The sequence below is a fragment of the Vespa crabro genome, chromosome 14, assembly GCF_910589235.1.
Source record: "Vespa crabro chromosome 14, iyVesCrab1.2, whole genome shotgun sequence".
Classification (NCBI taxonomy): Eukaryota; Metazoa; Arthropoda; class Insecta; order Hymenoptera; family Vespidae; genus Vespa; species Vespa crabro.
The window spans coordinates 3,312,482-3,334,142 of NC_060968.1; the positions used below are offsets into that span (position 1 = coordinate 3,312,482).

Genomic DNA, 21,661 nt, shown 5'->3' on the forward strand with positions numbered 1-21,661 from the left:
ACGCGGCACTTCTTGCACGTGGTGAATCACGTGATCCCAACATCTACCAATTACAACGATTTCTTAAATTAAGATTATCAAGTAGTATCAACCAATCATATTTTTTAATCGTTTTTATAAATATTTCATTCTTATAAAATTAAAGGACATTTATTAAAACATTAAAAAGAAATTTATTGCGACAATACATTTTCAAACAAATTATATTCATATCAAACTAAGTGTAATATTCCTTAATGTCTCGTAAGTAAATCAAATTCAATATTGTATTCGTTATTTTTCTATATCGATTTTTTATTATTATTATAATATATCATATATTCGTATATTAATATTTAAGTGCCATACATAAAGTGAACACAATATTATTTATAAGTTTTTAAACTCTATTTAAGAATGTGAAAGTCATTCCGATACTATGTTACACAAGTATTTGGTAGACCTGAAATAATTTTGATTGGTCAGCAGAATACAGTCCATCATGGAGTACGTCGGTAGGTATTGAATCCTGCCGATTTATTGTCCTATCTTTTGAAAAAACTATCAGGAATAATCGTGTGCACTTTTGAAAATTGGTTTTATTATTTTGTATACTAAAGATGTATTTATATCCCGTCTTAAAAATTTATTTAGAACAACATTCTAAATAACTATATATATATATGCAACTTTGATAATCTTACAATAACAATGATTTTTCTTTTTATACAAATATCTTTTATACGTATTTATTAAATTATTTAACGTCCGAACGATTATTAATTTGAAAATATCTTTTTCAAATGTATTTTTTTTCGTCTAAATTAATTTTACGCAACATAACCTTCACGTTTATTGTCTGAAGTCATGGAACAGGTGGACTTTTGTATGATTTCACTATCGTATATTAATAAATTTATAAAGTTGAAATTATTTAAATTATACAAATGGAATCTTATATTATATTTTTTTTTCTTCAATTGAAAAAGTCTAATACAATTCAAATTTTTCACTATGTTGTTTTTCTCATGTTTATATAGGTACTACAAAAGGTGACGGGAATGACAAATGTTGTAATTCCTCTCCATGCCCAGAAATAGTAGCTAATTCGATGTCAGATGAAAATGTATCAGAAAAAACAAATGTACTCAGAACAGATCATGAAAATGATAGTGTACAGCCTATTGAAGATACAGCTGCTACTACATCTCAAGACATACCACAAGAAAAAATAGACTTTAAAGTAATCTACAACAAACAGAAGATTAATATAAATTTTGCATTAGATGGTACTGTGGCCGAGCTGAAAGCACATCTTCAAAATATTATTTCAGTGCCACAAGTAATGCAGAAAGTTATGTTTAAAGGATTAGCCAAAGATGATCAAACGCTTAGAAACTTGGGAGTTACAAAAGGTGCAGATTGTAACATTGGTACTTTTTATATAATAAATGGTTATATTATGAAATTTCAAATAGATTATCTAATTATATGTTCATAAAGGTGCCAAAGTCATGATAGTGGGATCAAAACTAGATGATGTATTAGCTGTATCAATTCCGTCAAAGCAGGATCTAGCGGATGAAGCTAGTTCTACTGCAAGTAAGGAACCTCTGTCGCAACAAAAAATTCACCGTAAAATTCTAGATAAAGGTATTCCAGATGATGTTATGCCGGGTATATTAGATAGTAAGGTAATCAAACTTTCCAAACTTTTGATGAATCCATTAACATGGATTACAATTTCCATAAAACTTGCAGACCTGCATAAAAATGTTTCGGTTTCTTGTCATAGGAACCACTACCTGAATTTCCTATCTCAGGTATGCTGAATAAATTTCGTGGCAAGGTTAGACTTACATTTAAATTGGAACAAGACCAGCTTTGGATCGGTACAAAAGAAAGAACTGATAAAATTCCTATGAACTCAATAAAAGGTGTCCATAGTGAACCAATACATGATCATCCAGAGTATCATATTATGGTATGTTTAACTATAAAGTATTACATATTTTGTCATTTTTAATTACACATTTGTATAATACATAAATGTTTAAATATTGTTATTTTTTTTTTTTAATAACATTTTAATTATTAATTTTTTATATAATATAGGGTATACAATTAGGCACAACAGAAGCATCAAGATATTGGATATACTGGGTTCCTGCACAATACATATCAGCCATCAAGGATGCTATTCTTGGAAAGTGGTGTTACTTCTGATCAAGTGCAAATGGAAATTTCGTTTTCTCTGAAAACAATGTGTAATCAAGTGTAAACATTGACACAAATACGATTGTGCTAGTCACACACTTTTAACAGTAAGTAATAACTTATTTTGCGTTGAAATGTCACTGAGGAGTCCCAATAAAAATAATTTGTTCTAGTAAAGAATACCTTATAGGTAATTAAGGTTTCAGTTAATAGTGGTATGATATGCGTCTCAATTCATTTTGCCAATGTTTCAGGTTTTTAGAATAAACTTTTGAAAGTGCTTTTAAATTATGTGGCACATGACATATTCTGTGATTATTGGAACTTCCATAGCTCATAATGTATTACAATGTTACACAGTTTAAAGAGCAGTTTCTTTTTTAGGAGGGGGGAGGGTTAATGTAATCATAAATTACATTACATCAAATCCATATATTGTCCTAATTAAACATGAATCACAAGAAGAGCATTGTTTTTATTTGGACACTTTAGCCAAAAAATTATAGCTTAAATGAGTCAATTGGAAAATTCTATGTTTTCTGATTATTTAAATAGGGGCTTTTGAAATTTAGAATAAAAGTGAACATTTTGTAAAATTACATTTATAGGAAGAAGCGAAGAAAGAAGTTATGATGTTGCATTTACTGACATTTGAAGTTCGTCGAGAAATATTTCATCTGATTACCATAATTGGGGAAAATTTTAATCAATTATTGCATCTAAATATTTCATTTAAAATGATTTACTTATTATTAAAGTCAAATTAATATGAAAAACATTTAAAACGGAATTTTACATACAAAAGATAAAAAGTAATTTTTATTTTCTATATTAATTAATTATAAATTTTATTACATCACAGAGCATCATATATAATTAATATGATCATCTCTCTCTCTCTCCCTCTCTCTCTCTCTCTCTTTCTTTCTCTCTTTCTCTCTTTCTTTCTCTTTCTTTCTCTCTCTCTCTCTCTCTCTCTCTCCCTCTCTCTCTCTGCGATAAAAATTAAAATTTATTGCTTTGTGATAATAAGCAAGATAGTAACAAACTCAACACTATTACACTGACATGAAATTACAACGAATTCCACTCTACCTTAAATTATAAAATATACTCAACTATTTTCACATTGGCCTAGGAATAAATGATGTAAAAAAAGAAAAAGAAGAAATTATATTGAATCCATGCTGTCTTGAAATCCATATGGATTACATCTCGACGAGCACAAATAAAAGATATTATGTAGCTTATTTAGTATTGTAAATTAGGTTTTATACCGTGTAATGTGTGTAATTTAAATGGAAGTACTGACATGATAAATCAAAATTTATTATAACATCTATCAAGAGTCAATCCATTGCACGTTTAAAGTCTGTATCAGAAGGTTCATTTAAATAAAACTTGTACATTATGTTGTGTGATTTGATAAAATAAAAAGTTTTAAGACTTTAATAGTTTGTAATTTTTATTACTGTTTTTTTATTGTACTTTTAAATATTTATAAAATTTAATCTGAAAGTAAAATATATAGTTTTTCTAAATGCTGTATTCTACTGAAACAGAACTCTCTTAGTTTATATACATCTGTTAACCACATGGATGGCAGGAAATGACTTATTAAAGTATTGCATTACTAAGCTTGTAAACTGCATTGCAGTCTAGTAGCTTGAAATGTGAAAAGCAGATGTGATACATTTATGGAGAATACATAGAAGACCTTCTACTGTTTTACGTATAAGTTTCTACATAGTAATCAATGTTATGAGTGACAGTTGAAAGTAGTTCAAGGCCAAACATGACAAACACAAAAGTGAGTTTTAGAATTAAATATTGCATTTAAAAACATTTTTTTACATTATAATAATTATTTTTTTATTAATGTAAATTAATGTCTTTTTGTATTGCTCGTATAAAAGAAAAAAAAATAATATATAGAAATAATGAATTCTTACATATTCATATGCTGTTTATAAGTTTGGGTTAGGTTTAAAGCTTCAATGTCATTGAATTAAATAAATTGTATAATATAATTAAATTAAAAACATTTGAAATATTTTTTTTTGTTTTCTTCATGATTTCTAACAAGAAATATGATTGTACTAGGCGTTTTTTAATAAAAATTATTAAAATATTTCATTATACAAATCGTATGTTGCACTCTAATTTATCAAGGGCAAATGTACTACGTTAATTAATAAAACTTAATAATTATTAATTTTCTTGATAGTATTTCTATGAAACATGATAAATAAAAAAAAATATATATATATAAAATTACCTTATGTAAAAAATGATAAATTATATTAATTATTAAAATAATAATACTAATTTAATTAATCATAAGTATTTTATACTTGAATTTCAGGTTAAGGAAACAATATTATAATGTTATATTAAAATTTCTACTTATGAAACATAGCCAGAATTATGGCTAATAATAAAAATCATGTAGAAGTTATACAAGAAACATTCCTTACATTAACTGAAGATTTTTTGAAATATGGAACAACAATTCATGATCTAAAAATGACCATTGCTACAATGGATAATGTTAAAATGAATAATAATAATAATAATGCATATTATATATATTTCAGAAAAGTATTTGTTATTTTATTATTATCTGTTATTTATGGCCTACTTGTCAAATATTCATACATTGATATTATTAAAAAAAGTTTTTATGGAACCCGTTGTTTTATACCAAACAACTATTTGATATGGGAATTTACAAGACCAATATCAAATTGTGATTATTGCCGTAATATTGATATGCCAATAATATTGTCGAATGTGACTAAGAAGGAATTTGAATTGTATGCTTATTCATCGCAACCTATAATAATAAAAAATGCTGCTAGTCATTGGTCAGCATCAAAAGTATTTAATTTCGATTTTTTTCAAAATCTATATGAACATATCGAAGGTGCTTATGAATCTATAGAGGAGGAATGTCAGTTTTTACATTTCAAAAGTGACTTTAGTAGTTTGCGCGAAGTTTTTGCAATGAGTAAACAAAGAGCAATGAATCAAGAAGGTGAAAATCCTTGGTACATTGGTTGGAAAAATTGTCATCCACAAATTTTAGACATCATGAAACAATTTTATGATGTGCCAAAGTTTTTTCCAAATGATGCAGAAATCCCACATACAAATTATATTTTTATGGGTTATGAACAAGGAGCTAATATGCATGTATGTATTAAAATGTATAAAAATAATAAATATATTAATTGGATCAGTTTATATATCAAGTATTTGATAAACTTATATTTTTTTATTAGCTAGATTATATATCTCGACTGATGTGGCAAGGACAAATTGTAGGTAGTAAAACATGGGTTGTTGCACCAACTCCTGAATGCGACCATGTTTGTAAACAATTTAACTTCTCTGTTGATACTGGAGATATCATTCTTTTGGACACAAGAATATGGTATCACAGTACATACATAGAAAATGGAAATTTTAGTTTAACTATTACTTCTGAATACGGGTAGATAAAAATAATTTATATTGTAAATAATTAATTTTATATTGTAATAATTTTCTTGCCGCTTTCTAGCTCCAATGCCTCTTTTAGTACAAATGGATAAGTACCTTGCAAATTAAATACTACTTGTCAACTATTTTCTAATATTTCAGATTTTTAAATGTTTTAGTTTATTAAAATCATACTAAAATATTTATGCAATACTATATAAAATTATATTCTATATTATATAAAGCTAAAACGTGCCAATTAAAATCACGTATAAGTAATTAATATTTTATTAAAATTAAACACAAATACTGTTGATGATCAGTATTTTATTAAAAAAATTCTACTTTTATATATTTACAGCACTTTTTTAAAAAAAAGATGCCATAAATGTAAAATAAGTACATTTCATTGAAGAATGACAATTACACTTTTTATTAGATTAAATAAATGTTATTTCTATTTATATATAAGTAAATTAAAAATATTATTTTTAGTAATTATAATCTATTTCGAGATATATTAAAATGTTTATAATTTTTTGCCATTGTTAATACTAGTCTGTGGAAAAAAATGAAAAAAATTAGTAACAAAAATATATTAATAAAAATGATTAAAAAAAAGATACAGATAAAATATATATATATATATATATATATATATATATATATATATATATATATATGTACACACATATATACATATATATATACACACACATATATGTACACATATATATATATATATATATATATATATATATATATATATATATATATATACATATATAAATTAGAGAAATAATTTTTGTTTTACTGTAAAATTTTGCATGATATCATAATAATATATATTTTTAAATATTTATAAAACTTCAATACATTCAACTATTATATGTTCATATTAAACATTTTTAATTTTAAGATTCTCCCTAATTATAAAATACTGACATTAATACAATGTCAAACTTGATATATTTTTGTTAATATATTATTTTAGGTACTATATTTATGAAATTGAATAAAAAATTTATAAGAAAATTTTTTGTAAATGTGTAGCAATAAATTTTTTTAAATTGTATACATTAAGCTTTATTTAACATATACATTGGATCTAATAAAATACAACAATAAATTATATGTTGTAGCAATTCACGTATATATTATATCTATAACAAATAATAGTAAATATTTGTAGAACATTTTATACAACGTAGTTAATACTATATATACTACATCAAAATATGTTGTCATCTTTACAACAAATTCTCTTTACCCTTTCTTATAAATTTGCAAATCTGGATAAATAATTAAGATAAAAACGTTTCGCAATGCTAGCATATGTGCAAAAAAATATTATGCAGGTTATTTTTAGTGGAATGCATATCGCTTGCTTTCTCCTTATATATAAGATGCAAATGTAACATATACAGTGCTACAAGAAAAATAATAGTAATACTGCCTTTTTAAAGAGTAATTTCCGGTCATTGATTTTTTTTTTCCAGGCAACATAATTTCACTGATCCTTTTTCTCTGTTGCTTGCTGAAAGCTTGGAGGGCTTTCCTGAATTTAATATAATATTGATTATTTAAAAAATGGCATATTTAAATAAAATACACACACAAAATCATATATTCACGTTAACTAATTTGTTAAAAAGTTACATTAAATTATAAAAGTTACTTACATAATATGCAGGTGGTGGAACATAAGCACATTGAGGTCTATTGGGATCATAGTATGCACTCTGAGTAGTCTCTGCAGCTTTGGTATCTACAACATGATGTAGTATGATGTATTTTTATTATACATTATACTGGAAAATATTAAGTAAAAAATTCAATACATACAATAGATATACAACGTGCCAAACTTTTTTTGATCTGACATTGTTCTATTTTATTAGAAATTCTATTTAATCCTGTAAATCTTTATAGATAATATATATAGACATGAAAGAAATAGTTAAAATATTATATATATATACACATATATATATATATACACATATATATATATATATATATATATATATATATATATATATATATATATATATATATATATATCACCGATTGGTTTTTTTAAAATGCTCACTTGTTCGTAATTTCATATATCACCAATGAATTGAAACACTGTTAAATTCTTTTCATAAATTAATTTTACACTTTTTTTCCAATTATTACACCAGAGTAATTGTTATTGTATTCATTATTAGATAATTTTTATTTCTATAGTTAATCATTATACAAATTAGAATACAAAGTGACAATAGTATAGTTAATATATGTATATATTCATTTGCAAAGTATCTATGATACTAGTGAGATAATAACTGAGCTCAGTGAAAGTTAATCTTGCAATGTGCCAGTCAAAGACTACTTATGCAACACCATTGCATAATATTAGAACTTTCAATTTTGGCAAGTGAGTCAACAGGTGTGTAGAGTAACTTAAAATTTTTTTTAATTTTAAATAAATTAAAATCTGTAATTGATAGGTTTTAAATAAAAACAGCATATAATGTTTTATTGACCTTTAATACCACGTTATATTAATTATATAACTTGTTTCATAGAGCCATAACCTCTTAGAAACAACACATTGTTAACTACTACATTACAATGGTTAATATATATTTGTGCAAATATTTTAAGATTTCTTAAAGACAAATATACTTTAACTCTAGAACTACCAAACCTGTCAAAATAATGAATTTTGGATTTCTTTTGTTATAATTATTAAGTTATTATAGAATTGTTAAATGAAAATTGTTTTTATTTATTATTGTAAAATTAAATAAACTAAGAATAATAACGAGTATTTCTTTTTTTTCAAATACCCATCAAATTGACAGATATAATAAAAATAGGTCAGTAGTTCTAATGTTAATCTATGTAAAAAGTAAATGTAAGAATGTATATATTTATATATAATATTTATATGTGTAACGATATAATACTTTAATAACTTTCTGCATAAAAATATGTTTTAAGATTTAAACTTTTTCAAAAAGCATATAAATTGGAATTTTTTGTAATTCATGATCAAAGTCTATTTAAATAAGATAATTATTTCGAATAATAATTAGTACCTCCAGGATATTGTGTATATGGTGGACATTGTGTATATGGTGGATTTTGTGTATATGGTGGACTTTGTATATATGGTGGGTTTTGTGTATATGGTGAATTTTGTGTATATGGTGGATTTTGTGTATATGGTGGACATTGTTGATACTCATTAAAATTTGGATACACACCTCTAAGGGAGTAATTGGGATTAGCCAATCCTGGTGCACCATTTGGTTGCGTCGGTACCCAACTTGATTGCTGATTGACACCACCCCACGCACCTTGTGAATGTTGTGGTGCTCCACTTGCATATCCCTGATAAGGAGAATTTATACCAGGATAGGGAGGTGGCATCTCAGTCATAAAAACACTATTTGCTGTAAATATAAATATATCATCTTAATTAATATTAAATTTAATGTTTATATATATATATATATATATATATATATATTTCATTTTTTCTTAGAAATATAATAATATAATAAGATTATAAAGAAAATATTATATTGAAAGTTCACCTGGTGGAGCATCTGGAAATACATTGACTGGTGGCATCCATCCATAATTTCTAGTTGCTGGAGCTAGATAAGCTACCGGTGGTGCTGCATACCAGCCTGATGTTGGTGGTGTATATGGTGGTGGAGCATCATGTTCAGGACCATTGCGTTGTGCTGTTAGAAATATAAATAACAAATTGATGTGATTATGATGAATGATACTATTATTTTTATGACAAGAAATTAAAATATACGAATTTATATAATTGCATAACGTTATATCATTGACTATACCCATTTCTGCTGCCATTAACATGGCCTGACCAAAATCTATGGCACCTCCGCTTTTGAAATACAATTTAAATTTGCATTCTCCTATCCAATTTCCATTAGGCTGAGCTCGACATTTCCCTCTGATACTATTAGCACCAAATATAGGCTGCTCTAATTCAACTTCACTCAATGTAATAAATGGGAAACTAAAAGATTTCATTTCTTCATTTGGATTTTTAGCATTGAAGATCATTCTATGCGTTGTTAAGTATAATCTTCCACGTTTGGCACCAATAAATGCAGGTTGTTCTTGGCCATGAAATTCCATGGAAACATTGTCGCAATATAACAAAATACTAAAAGAGTATAAATCAACAATATGTTATAAATGTTTATGTTATATACTTATGTTAATATTGTTAATACTTATTGCTTACATTTATTACATCTATTACAATATTGCTTACATTTTTTAATATATAGTTAAGTATACAAATGTTATAATAATGGTCAGTAAGACACGTCATATGCGAAATATATTGACATTGATAGCGGGATATACAACGTAGGATAATATTGCAATTTTATTAAAAATTCTTTATGTGGTAATTTTATAAATTATCAATGATTTTATAATAGTAGTTAAACTGTTAGTTTCGAGATATATAGGTGAAGTACAATACTACGACGTTACAGAAACGTTATTAGTTGATGCAATCGAACGAATGCTTTGCATTTATATATTTATGATATGTATGTATTTAACTATTTTATTAAACTTACACCTCTCCAGCGTGAATAAGTACGCCTCCATTGGCGTGCGCTGTATTTAATGACATATTTACTTGAAATTATCAAACAAAACCAATCCCTTTTAATACGCAACGGTCATCACTTCTAGCCATCAGCTGATTCATAAGTGATAAGGATAAGTAACTGCGCAGGCGCAAACTATCGCGAATATAATACTTGGACTACTTGATTTGAAACACCATTTACATTTTATTTTTTATGTAAAATAAATATATGAATAATTTTTCTATTTAATCACACAATTGATTAAGTTAATTAGATTCATCAATGATATATAATAATAATATTTTCCTTTTTACCATCATTAATTTTAATTTTATCTAACATTTCTTTTTTATACAAATTTTCTTAAATCATTAATAAATTGATTATAATAAAGAATTAAAAAATAAATATAAACTTAATAAAAAATCTACAATTTCATTTTTATTCTCTGCATTATCGACAATACTATAAAATACAGATCGTAACTCTGAAGTTGGAAGGAATTAAAATTGCATAGAAATCGTCGGTAATTCAGGAAAAAATCGTATCAACCGTATTCACGTGACAACGTAATAATTACTAATTAAAACAAAAAAATGATGCACAATAAGCCTCAATTAAAAATAAAACTATAAAAAAGCTAAAAATTTTTTTCATTATTAGTATAAATATAATTCTTTCAACTATGTTCTACGATTTTATTTTATTATTGTATTTCTTTTAATTTTCAGAATATAATTAGTATCTATTTTGACTAACTTCGAAAAGACGTATCCGTTTATTTGTATATTACTCGAAAAATTCAGTAGAGTAATCAACTATCATTATATCGAAAATTAGATAATCTTTTCCATAGTTATATCTTTTTCAATTAGAATATATAATCATATAATACCATAATCACATAATGTCGTATACGAAGGACGTGATGCACATATCAATGAAATATTCATCGTTTGAATCGAATAAGTATTATAATTATAATTATATATCATTATAATTATATATTTTGTTATCGAATTTTTTTTTATAAAACGATTACATTAATTTGACTTACTTAAGGTTGACAGAAATAGAAAGAGATAGAAATAGGAGTATAGAAAAGGAAGTTTGTGTAGTAATGTTTGTAAGGCGTGAAACAGAGAGAAAGAGAGAGAGAGAGAGAGAGAGAGGGAGAGAGAGAGAGAGAGAGAAAAGGAAGAAAAGAATTTTAGAAGTAAGAAATGCTTTTGATCCATCCAATTTATTCGTGATTTCACGCTTGACCTCCTCCCTTATTATCGACAAAAGCAATCGTCGTCGACGGTTGTCTCGCAACTTGTCGTTACCGGTTGCATTGGCAAGGAAGGATGAACGACCGAACCGACGTCGGTGCAAACACTAATTTCGACGAGTACACGCAGTATTTGCATTTAATTACGGACGTTTGCGTAAAAGAGTTTCGCCCTCAGTAAATTCGCTCGTTCGTTCATTCGTTCGTTTCGCAACGAGAGGTTTACTGGATCATAATGATATAGTTGGAAAAAGAAAAAGAAATCAAAATCTTTGGAGACTTGTGGTAGAAAAGTGCTCAATGTATACTGCACATTGCGTAATTCTCTTTTGAAATATCATGGTTATAATGATAATTATTTATTTCTCTATTTAATTTCTAATAAATGTGATCTCATTTTTATTTGTCGAACGTTTCTTTAATATTTTCAAGAGCGTATATAAAAAATATTAAATATACGAATTTTTGTCATAGGAAATTTTATATCAGAGCGATTTTTCCAATCAATTTGACACAAAATCAATTTGAGGGTTAGAAATTAGATATTGAATATTTATTACGATAGAAAATTTCATATAATATAAAATTAGATTAAAAGATTCAAAAAAATATTATAAAATCTCTTTATTATTTTCTCATTTTAAATGGAAAGATCGAATGAACTATCTTTCGAATCATGTTTTTATAACCTTGATTGCAAACTCGCTCATTATCTTACGATATAGTAAAATTTTTATATTTTCTTAAACACGCTATATTAATTATTATTTCTTTTATTTTTTCATGCAAACAGGAAAACCTTTCCTTTTCAATTCCGTCCTAAGAATATATCAGTTAACTTTTTCATTGCACTGCATTTAACTTAAATGTCTAATACGATTGATCAATAAATAAAAAAAATCTTCTGAGAGGGTATAATAAATCATATTTTATTAATGATCAGCGTAAATAATTTATTATAATAAGCATTGAAGTTTCTTTTTCTCCTTTAATATTTTTTGACACAAGTCACGTGGTCCGAGCATGGGTACGCATACGTGTACCAAGGTATTTTATTTATTATGTTAATTTTTAACAAATATACAAGACACATATTTCGTTTGGATGATAAATTATTCAATTCGATGCTATGAAATCATTGAAACATAGTGTATATAATACAAAATCGAATTTGCATTTGTACGATAAAATTAAAAGATTCCGTTACTTCATTAAAAAAAAAAAAAAAGAAAAAAAAATTCAAACGAATGACAAGTGCATTTACTCAGAGGTTCAAATTAAGATCATTTAATATTAAGTTAATAATATTATATCGTCATTGATTCCTATAAAAATAAAATGTAGATATTTTTTCTTCATTCTTTAGATTAATTTAACGTTAATAGGAATGTAAAAAGATAAATTTCAATTTTGCGCGTTTTCTTTCTTTTATTTTCTTCTCTCTCTCTCTCTCTCTCTCTCTCTCTCTCTCTCTCTCTCTCTTTCTCTCTTTCTCGGATAACGTCACGTGACTCTGAGCGACGTTCCCACACATACATAATACAAACCACCAATTTCACATCTACAATACATAAGTACTTGTACTACGTTAGTAGATTTTCTTTTTATCGGAATATTTCAGTGCAATTCCAAGATGTCTGGTGCAATCTTAAGTAAGTTTTCTCTTTCTCGTTTTTCCTCATATTTAATATTTTTCAAACTGGTCGAAGATATTGAAATATTTCGAGGGTACATATATATATGTACACATCATATGTATACATACATACATACATCATACATACATGCATACAAACATTCACTCACTCATTCATATATATATATATATATAATATATATATATACATTTCATACATATACATACATACATATATACATATACATACACACAATTTATTTTTTTTTGTTCTTTTATCTTTTTTTTATTCGAAATTTACGTGCTTCTTATTTTTACACACTTTACGATCTTATTTTTATTAAGGATTCTCTTGTAAAATAGGTTCGAAGTTTTTTTTACAAAATATCATTTACGATTATGTAAGAGTTCAGCTTAGATATTAGATATGAGTAAAAAACATCGATTTTTTTTGTTTTGTTTCGTTTCAAAAGTTCGTATTACGCAAATACCTGCGTATATCGTGATTGTATTCGAAGGATTTTTATTTTTGTCTTTATTTATTTTTTTTATTTTTTTTTCCTGTTTTCTTTTTCCTTTTTTTTCTGGAAGTTTCTATGGTCGTTTATAGAAACGATCATTTAGGATCGTTTATACCCTTTTGTTACGCACATTAGCGATAAATGCAATGTCGAGAGTGAAATAACGTGTGCACCTAATTGATAATAATTACGCCATCATAAAATCTCGATTCGAAGCGAATGAAAATCGTGTCAAGGACACTATCGGATCTCTCAAGCGATTCTCATTTGCATTGAACAACGAAACCTTGGCCCAAACTTTATAAGTTTATTACCTCGTAATCATTATTACGATGATATTTACGATTTAATATATTTCTAGTGATAATAAAAAAAGACACAGAGAGACGGAAGAAACGAGAAGAAAAACAGTCATTTTAAATTTACAATCAAAGAATTTGAAAAATTTTTCTTTCAACGTTTAAGAAAATTATTTTTCTATACGATGATACAATTTTATTTTATCTTTTATATATGGCACTTGGAAAAAATAACACAGTTTAATGTCTACGTATACATGAACGGGTAGATACTAATTGAAAATTGTTTAAAAAAAAGCGACATGTGGAAGTTTTCTTTTACATGCATGTAAAGATATTATCTAGGCAATGACTAGATAATAATTCAGAGAAAAAAAAATGCATATTATAGATACACACACACACATATACACACATTATATATATATATATATATATATATATATATATATATATATATATATATATATATATATAATGTTCTTTAACGATTATGTGAATTATTAAATAAGAAGTTTATATACGACCAGTCCTAGTATAATACGAACTCCTCATTGTAATGTATATTTACGAGTAACGTATATATGTATATAGGAAAATTATTGGCTATGTCAGTGATGCTCAAATAACGATTTTTCTGATTTCCTGTATTTTGGAATATTTTACTTATTGTTAAACAAATTGAGCATCACTGGTATAAAAAATGGCATTAAAATATTTTGAAGTATGATTGATTAATATTCTTTTTTAATATTAAAGCAGATATGGAAAGAATTGTGCGATATCAAATACGTAATGTACTTAAATGTGAAAGTCACTTCTTCTTCTTTTTTGTTGCATCATAGACATTAGAAAGTTTTAAACTAAATAATAAAATATCAACAGTAAAAAAGAAGACGAATTGTATGACAATAAAAATCTATATATTGCTGTCATATTATCTCACAATAAATACTGACTATGTGTAAAAACATAGACTCCTGTTCTTAAAATATAAAATCTTATTATTTATATACTTATAATAATTTAAATTACCTATGGACTGTACTATATAGAGTATTTGTTCACTGAGGCCATAAAATAGAATAAAATATACACGTATCGCAGACCACCAAAAAGTGGTAATTAATATATGAAATAGAATGAATCAAGTTAAATTTTGTGACAAAGTATCTGTCACTCAATTTTCAAATATTATGTGTGCAACTTCTATCTATTCTTATCACTTACATTTACTTTTACCATCGAGTAATTTCTTCCAGAGATCGAATTGTTCACTGTATTTAACCATATGTATACTTATTCCGTGTTGTATGTTACAGAGATTGTAAGGTATTCGTTTGTTGAGGAACTCATTAGCTTGCACTCGTTTAATTCCTAGTTTATGTGCAACAATTCCAGTCATGAAAACATCTTCAAGTTTAAGGTATGTTTGGTCCAAGGCAGCGTCATACAATTTACGCACTATGTCACTAGATAATAGATAAGCTGGACCTGTAGTAAAGTCTGGAAATACGGGCTGTTTAAATTGCATTTGTGATACATAGTATTTGCTCTTCTTATTTCTAATTGGTTTCCATTTTCTGGCCAATCTGCCAAATATTACACTTCTGTCTTTTGCATGCTTGTTTATAAATGCTAACAAACGTGGAACATTAATAAACATATCATCATCTGTCTTTAGAATAAATTTCACCTTGGAACAATAACTATCTACCCACTCCAAAATGGAGATTGTTTTAAGAGTGAGATTTGAATAAGAATCTAGAAACTTTCCACGTATTATATCACCATATATTCTTTGTTCTCGTTCAAGTACTTTTTCAACTTTAGAATCTAAAGTAGCACCTAGCATAAAGAGTATACTAATATCTCTTCTTTGTCCAAAGTGTCCCCAGGTTTGTCTAATTGCTGTCCTTGCTTCCACATGTGTAGGTGCAGACATTATAATAATAACCAAGTCCATTTCTTTACCAAAATCTGGACATTTTTCTGGTATAGGTACTGTATGTCCAGCTTCATATATGGCACGTGCATAATCATTAGAAATTACAGAAACACTTTTCCGTGTATTAACAACTATTTCTGTTTCCAATAAAGGTACTTCACTGCTTTGTTTCAGATTGAGCGACGTGCTTACGGAAGACAAAGCTTGAGAACTAGACGATGTAGAAAGTGTAGTGATAATTGTTGCAGTATTGCTTGCGTTATGTTGAGAATAAGAATTCAAAGACAAAGTTTCATATGTCATATTTTTGGGCACAGATTGGATATCTATGCTATGATTCGATTGATTTCGAAGTGGTTCCTGATAAACGGTGTGACCTGAAATAAATGAATCTATCAGCGAATCGTCAGATGAAGGACTTCGGAAGGAATAATCTTCAATGAAATATTTTTTGCTAAGGTAACCATATAAAAATAAAAAGAATACTCACTGAAATTTCGAGCTGATGCACCAAACTGATGAATATCATAGAAGGTGGTACGATAGTAAGCATAAAAAGTCAGAACTATCAAGCCAAGAATAAGGGTCTGTAAAGGGCGATTACGAGGATGCAAGAATTGGTACATGACGAGTTGAGTCTTTTACGAGAAGGGGTCTCGTACGATTGTCTAATTTCGTTCTATCGAATAACAACGGCGTACATACGCCGTTTATTATATATCGTCGTGATTGTCACGTTTCGTTAGAATCGTTAGTATATTGTCGTGATATTCTCGCCTGGTGACTGACAACTACTGGCTACTACTATCGTACTCTCTTTAGAGTAGAAGCGAGCGTACAGGTATTCTCATACTGCGAGTAAAAGAAACTCTTGAGATTCTTCTCTCTCTCTCTCTCTCTCTCTCTCTCTCTCTCTCTTCCACACTCTTTCCCTTTTACTTGTTTCTGTGTTATCCTTTCACTAGTTATAGTCGTTATGATTGTCGTGTTGTCCTGTAGAGAGCTCCTTCGAGGCTAACTCGAAGCTTATCACAATGAACGAAGTATACACGTTCACCAACACCTTTCAAGACTTTTATTGAGATTCATTTTTCTACTTTCAGACACGTTATTCGATGGGCACCGACGTTCTCCACTCTTCTTCTTTGGTCGAGCTAGCTGGCACCCAATGGGCCACCCATTCGCCACCCATTGATATATAGTAACACGCATCGACGTCGATCACGTTACTCGAAGCGATCTTGCGTCGATTCTTCCTCTTCTTTCCTTCTCTCCTCTCCTCTTTTCACTCCCTACTTCCTGTCACTCTTTCCTGTTATAATATAGAGACGTTTGTTTTAAGCCTTATGCAGTGTTAAAAGGTTTTGACAGTTTGTTGCTATCTAAACGTTTTGACCTGAGTTCGCTCGATGACTCATCAGTAGGCCTGATGAGCGGACCCTACTTTAAACGTACTCAATATATTCTCGTTATAGGACAAACAGATCACTAGAACCTATATATATATATACCTGATATATATATATATATATATATATATATATATTGTAACGCTACAACGTATAGTGCTTTCGAGGGAACGTGCGATTTTTATTAGAATCTGCGACGCCTAGCGGCAGACAGGACGAAGTCTGCATACCTACAATGAGGGTGTTACTTTCATGGTTACCGTTAGTTCGGACATGGCGCGAGATTCATCGATACATGCTTTTTATATAAATCGAATTTCTCACATTTACTAGGATATATATCATGGTTTTCATATAGTTAAAAAAAAAAAAAAAATTCGAGATAATTTATTTTTAATTATTAGATTAGTTTATTTTGGAGTTATTAATATTTAAAAGAAATAATTTCTTATTATTATTCAATGTTCTCGAGAACGATCTTTCGCTATTAGAATCTTAGCTAAAACAATGTTTCAAATTTTTAATTGGAATAGATATCGTAAATTTGAGTTGCGTAGATTGAAATTCGTTATCGCCATGGAACCGGATTTCCCTTCGTTATTCATTAAAGAAGAAAAAAAAAAAATAAGAATAAATTAGAATTTCGATAAACTTTTCTATTTTATTATCAAATTAAGCTTATTTGTTTTTTTTTTTTTTTTTTTAATTAGAAGACATATGTACGTTCTACTAAAGTAAAAATGGAATGAGTATATTTTTATCGTTAATACTCGGCCGAGTTTTCACGATCAATCTCATCCACAATCGGTGAACTATATACGAATAGTCTTCTAAAAATATCGCGAACGGATCTCTTTCTCGTTTGAATTAATAATTACATTAGTTCTTTTTTTTCTATTGTTTTGTTTTTTTCTTATACGGAAAATCTAATTTTCTAGCTGATGTATAAATAATTTGGATACAAAATTTAATTTGAAATTTGTTTAATAGTGTTGATAATAAAGGATTGATCAATCCTTTACATTATTATTAATTAGTTGATATTTTTAGCGAGGTAGATTCATCAATATTTTACTTTATACAGAGAATATATATATATATATATATATGTGTGTGTGTGTGTGTGTGTATAAAATTGTGTAGTTATGTAGATATGTACTTGCAATAGAAGATACGAATATATGTACATACATAAGTGCATGCACGATCATTGATGAGTGAACGCTTTTTGAATGAGGATTGGAAACGAACGAAGCGCCATTTGCTCGATTACCATTCACAGAGACTGTACCATTGGATGATAGTTCAGTAAACATTATCTTTAGATATTTTCAGAGTATAAATATTTTTTTTATGAGAGAATTCATTTTTGCGTACTTTTAATATTTGAATGTACTTTCAATAAGTTTTAGTATTCTATAAATTATTGGTATTTTTTTTCTTTTCTTTTTCTTTTTTTTTTCTATACTTTTAGGAAAACTTTATGATTTTGTCCTTCCTATAGAAGAATTCTTATCCATTCTTCCCATAGAAGAAAATATATATTATTAAAAGTGTCATGTTAGGAAAAGACAGGCTAGAATTTAAAATGATGAAATCTTCAGAGTCAAAGCTCTCTTTCGTATCGTAGTAGTTCGGACTGTAGTTATTACCAAGAGCAAGAGGTTGATCGATAACCTATTTCTCGGTGGTTGGCACAGCGCCAGAATTCCTGCTGAGTGCTGCTGACTCTTTGACATCACGACAAAATAACCTCGCCCTCGAGCTAGGTCATGAATGTTTTCAAAATTCGATGAAAAGTATGAGAAAGAGAGAAAGAAAGAGAAAGAAAGAAAGAAAGAAAGAAAGAAAGAAAGAAAGAGAGAGAAAGAGAGAGAGAGAGAGAGAGAGAGAGAGAGGGGAGGGAACGGTACTATTGATAAGGGTCATTCATGAGGATATCACTACTAATGAAACAAAATGTTTCTTTCGTTTGAAGTTTATATGAACACCAACAAAGAAATATTATTTCATAAATTATATTTATATTTTACTTTTTTTACTTTGTCCTTTCATTTGTATGAAAGATGAAATAAAAATCCTTGTCTCTTTTTCCTTTTTTTTCTAGATATCATCTCCTTCTTATGCAATGAACGGATCTTCTTCAACTTTTGTACAAAGCAAGCCTTCTATAATTCCAATTTCATCGGTTCGAAGTAAATGCTTGACCTTGCTGAAAACGGAATAAAATTTATAGAAGCGTTATTGTCGAGCTAGCTAGCCAGCCGACTGGCCTTCGTGGATGCTCGTGAAAACGACGATGATACCATTGCAGTACCTATTTCAAGTAATATCATTTTCTATGTTAATATAAAGCGTTCACGAGAGAAATAAAGAAAAAGGAAACATTGGATTGCATACAAATAGGAACCTTCGATCGATTCTTCTCTTTTATTATTCACTTTTATTTCTTTTTATTATCCTAGCGTTATGATAGAAAAACATCGAGACGATTAATAACTAGAAGAAGTTGTTAGCTTCATTACCACGTTACAATCCATCATCTCCAATGGATTGGCAGATAAGTCTCCTAATGCCTTCTCTAAAGGTTCTCATTCAACAGCTCGATCACCATGACCACCAGGAAGAGAGGGAGAGGAAGAGAGAGAGAGAGAGGAAAGAAGAGAAGGACCCTTAACGTCGCGACGCGTTTAACACGAGTTCGATCATCATAAGTACTAACATGAATGACCATTGACGAGTTTAGTGAATGATTGCAAATTCTCTTTGTTAATTGAATCGATTAAGTGAAATTGCAAAAATTCCTAAAATGCAATTAACAGAGAGACAGACAATTCATTGGCGGTCGTTGCCGTTCGATCGTCTCTACGTTTGCGTCATTCGGTAAAAAATCACTGACATTGCGCTTTGATCGAGCATAGTCCTTCAGATTCTTTTCTTTAAACCTTTGAAAATCTAGCCAGCCATACTCGTCCGTAGTGTGCTCGATACCAAGTGCAGAATACTTACCGTTGAACTTGATCGCTTGTTAGGATCAATGCCAACGATATAGTTAGTTTATGGCTTTTGCGATCGTGTATCTATCATCGTGATTGATCTATTAATCTCTATAAATTGAGTCATTTGATATCTGCATATATATATATATATATATATATATATATATATATATATATATATATGCTTATGTATATATACATATATCTGAAAGATCATTCTCATTCTTATGACAATAATAAATCCTTAAAGATCACATTCCAAGCGAAATATGCTCAAAGCAATTGCTTTTATTTCATAAAAATAAGATAGATATTTTAGATAGATATTAGATAGGTGTTCAAAGAAATTTGTCTATTAAAAGAAAAAAGAAAAAAAAAAACGTCAAAAGAATGAACTTGATTCTCAGTAAGCGACACATTTCTTGGCAAATACCAACGATAACGAGCGTTAAATGATGCTGTTAGGGATCGTGGTCTGACCATAAACGGTCATTACTACTTTTAATCGTATTTTCTAATCGATTTGTCATTCCATAGGCGTCATGGGATGATAGTATGAAAGAACGAGTCACTTATTTGGGCAACGAAGGAGAGAAGGAATGAGGAACGATGAGCTTACAAGCCAATCCTATAGACATCCCTGTCCTTCATCTTCTTTTATGTAAAATCAATATTCTCCGAAGTTCCTTTAACATCAATGTACGTAAGTACTTGATGCTCCGAATCAGAAAAGAAAAAGAACGATCGATAAACATTGTCTCATGAGTATTGTAACGCAACACATCAACCGTTACTAATCCAGATTAAAAACGGTTAGCTCGGACTAAAGACTTTTTTGTTTCTTTTTCGTTTTTCTTTTTTTCGAGTTAGAGACTAACTCAAAGGTAACGTCGAATTTGTAGATATTGATTTAAAATAAATTATCATGTTTCTAAATTCTATGAATTTAGTAAATTGATCCGACAACGTATGAAAAAGATTTACGATCGTGAAAGGATTTAATAAGATCGACGAATCGACAACGAGCTTATTTCGAAAGTATCGTCACGTAAGCATGTTAAATTCTTTTTTTTCTCTTCCTATCTCGTTCTTACCATCCTTCAACGACAAGCCTTTAAAGACGTACTTACGATGATCTTAGAAGTTTACCGCCGGCGAAAGTTCCACGTATACGCTCGACACGTACCTACTAGTCGCATGAAAATGACACTGTCAAGCCCAACGACTCGGAGATCCACTTGACCCAAAATGTCGGAA

General features: G+C 28.4%; 4 protein-coding genes and 1 long non-coding RNA gene across 10 annotated transcripts; 3 read left to right on the plus strand and 2 right to left on the minus strand.

Annotated features, from left to right (window-relative positions):
• Positions 1-120: 120 nt before the first annotated feature.
• On the plus strand, positions 121-3,015 carry LOC124429160 (ubiquitin domain-containing protein UBFD1-like). 5 transcript variants are annotated; one of them, XR_006943383.1, is made up of 6 exons: positions 709-865; positions 1,020-1,394; positions 1,483-1,673; positions 1,775-1,963; positions 2,095-2,303; positions 2,805-3,015. XR_006943383.1 is itself a non-coding variant. In XM_046974059.1 (5 exons), the coding sequence occupies exons 1-5, from the start codon at positions 237-239 to the stop codon at positions 2,203-2,205; spliced, it is 873 nt and encodes a 290-aa protein (XP_046830015.1). In that variant the 5' UTR covers positions 121-236; the 3' UTR covers positions 2,206-2,376. The 5 variants fall into 5 exon arrangements, 4 of the variants coding, with proteins under 4 accessions (XP_046830015.1, XP_046830013.1, XP_046830012.1 ...); XM_046974059.1 differs by lacking the exons at positions 709-865; positions 2,805-3,015 and adding an exon at positions 121-243 and having other exon boundaries at positions 2,095-2,376; XM_046974057.1 differs by lacking the exons at positions 709-865; positions 2,805-3,015 and adding an exon at positions 396-494 and having other exon boundaries at positions 2,095-2,376.
• A 71-nt stretch (positions 3,016-3,086) lies between these two features.
• On the plus strand, positions 3,087-6,071 carry LOC124429161. Its single transcript, XM_046974061.1, has 3 exons — positions 3,087-4,006; positions 4,562-5,391; positions 5,481-6,071. Exons 2-3 carry the CDS (start codon positions 4,624-4,626, stop codon positions 5,694-5,696), a joined length of 984 nt encoding a protein of 327 aa, XP_046830017.1. The 5' UTR covers positions 3,087-4,006; positions 4,562-4,623; the 3' UTR covers positions 5,697-6,071.
• Positions 6,072-6,739: 668 nt separating this feature from the next.
• On the minus strand, positions 6,740-10,460 carry LOC124429173 (WW domain-binding protein 2). Of its 2 annotated transcripts, XM_046974097.1 has the most exons (6): positions 10,305-10,460; positions 9,543-9,877; positions 9,270-9,422; positions 8,937-9,125; positions 7,362-7,447; positions 6,740-7,237 (listed from the first exon to the last, which is right to left on the minus strand). In XM_046974097.1, exons 1-6 carry the CDS (start codon positions 10,358-10,360, stop codon positions 7,190-7,192), a joined length of 867 nt encoding a protein of 288 aa, XP_046830053.1. In that variant the 5' UTR covers positions 10,361-10,460; the 3' UTR covers positions 6,740-7,189. The 2 variants fall into 2 exon arrangements, with proteins under 2 accessions (XP_046830053.1, XP_046830051.1); XM_046974095.1 differs by lacking the exons at positions 6,740-7,237; positions 7,362-7,447 and having other exon boundaries at positions 8,196-9,125.
• A 3,089-nt stretch (positions 10,461-13,549) lies between these two features.
• On the minus strand, positions 13,550-16,624 carry LOC124429193 (beta-1,3-galactosyltransferase 5-like). The gene is made up of 2 exons (XM_046974131.1): positions 16,487-16,624; positions 13,550-16,373 (listed from the first exon to the last, which is right to left on the minus strand). Exons 1-2 carry the CDS (start codon positions 16,620-16,622, stop codon positions 15,271-15,273), a joined length of 1,239 nt encoding a protein of 412 aa, XP_046830087.1. The 5' UTR covers positions 16,623-16,624; the 3' UTR covers positions 13,550-15,270.
• Positions 16,625-16,711: 87 nt separating this feature from the next.
• Positions 16,712-18,733, plus strand: LOC124429196. The gene is made up of 2 exons (XR_006943388.1): positions 16,712-16,837; positions 17,100-18,733. It is a non-coding gene; the product is annotated as an uncharacterized LOC124429196 (long non-coding RNA).
• The last annotated feature ends 2,928 nt before the right edge of the window (positions 18,734-21,661 follow it).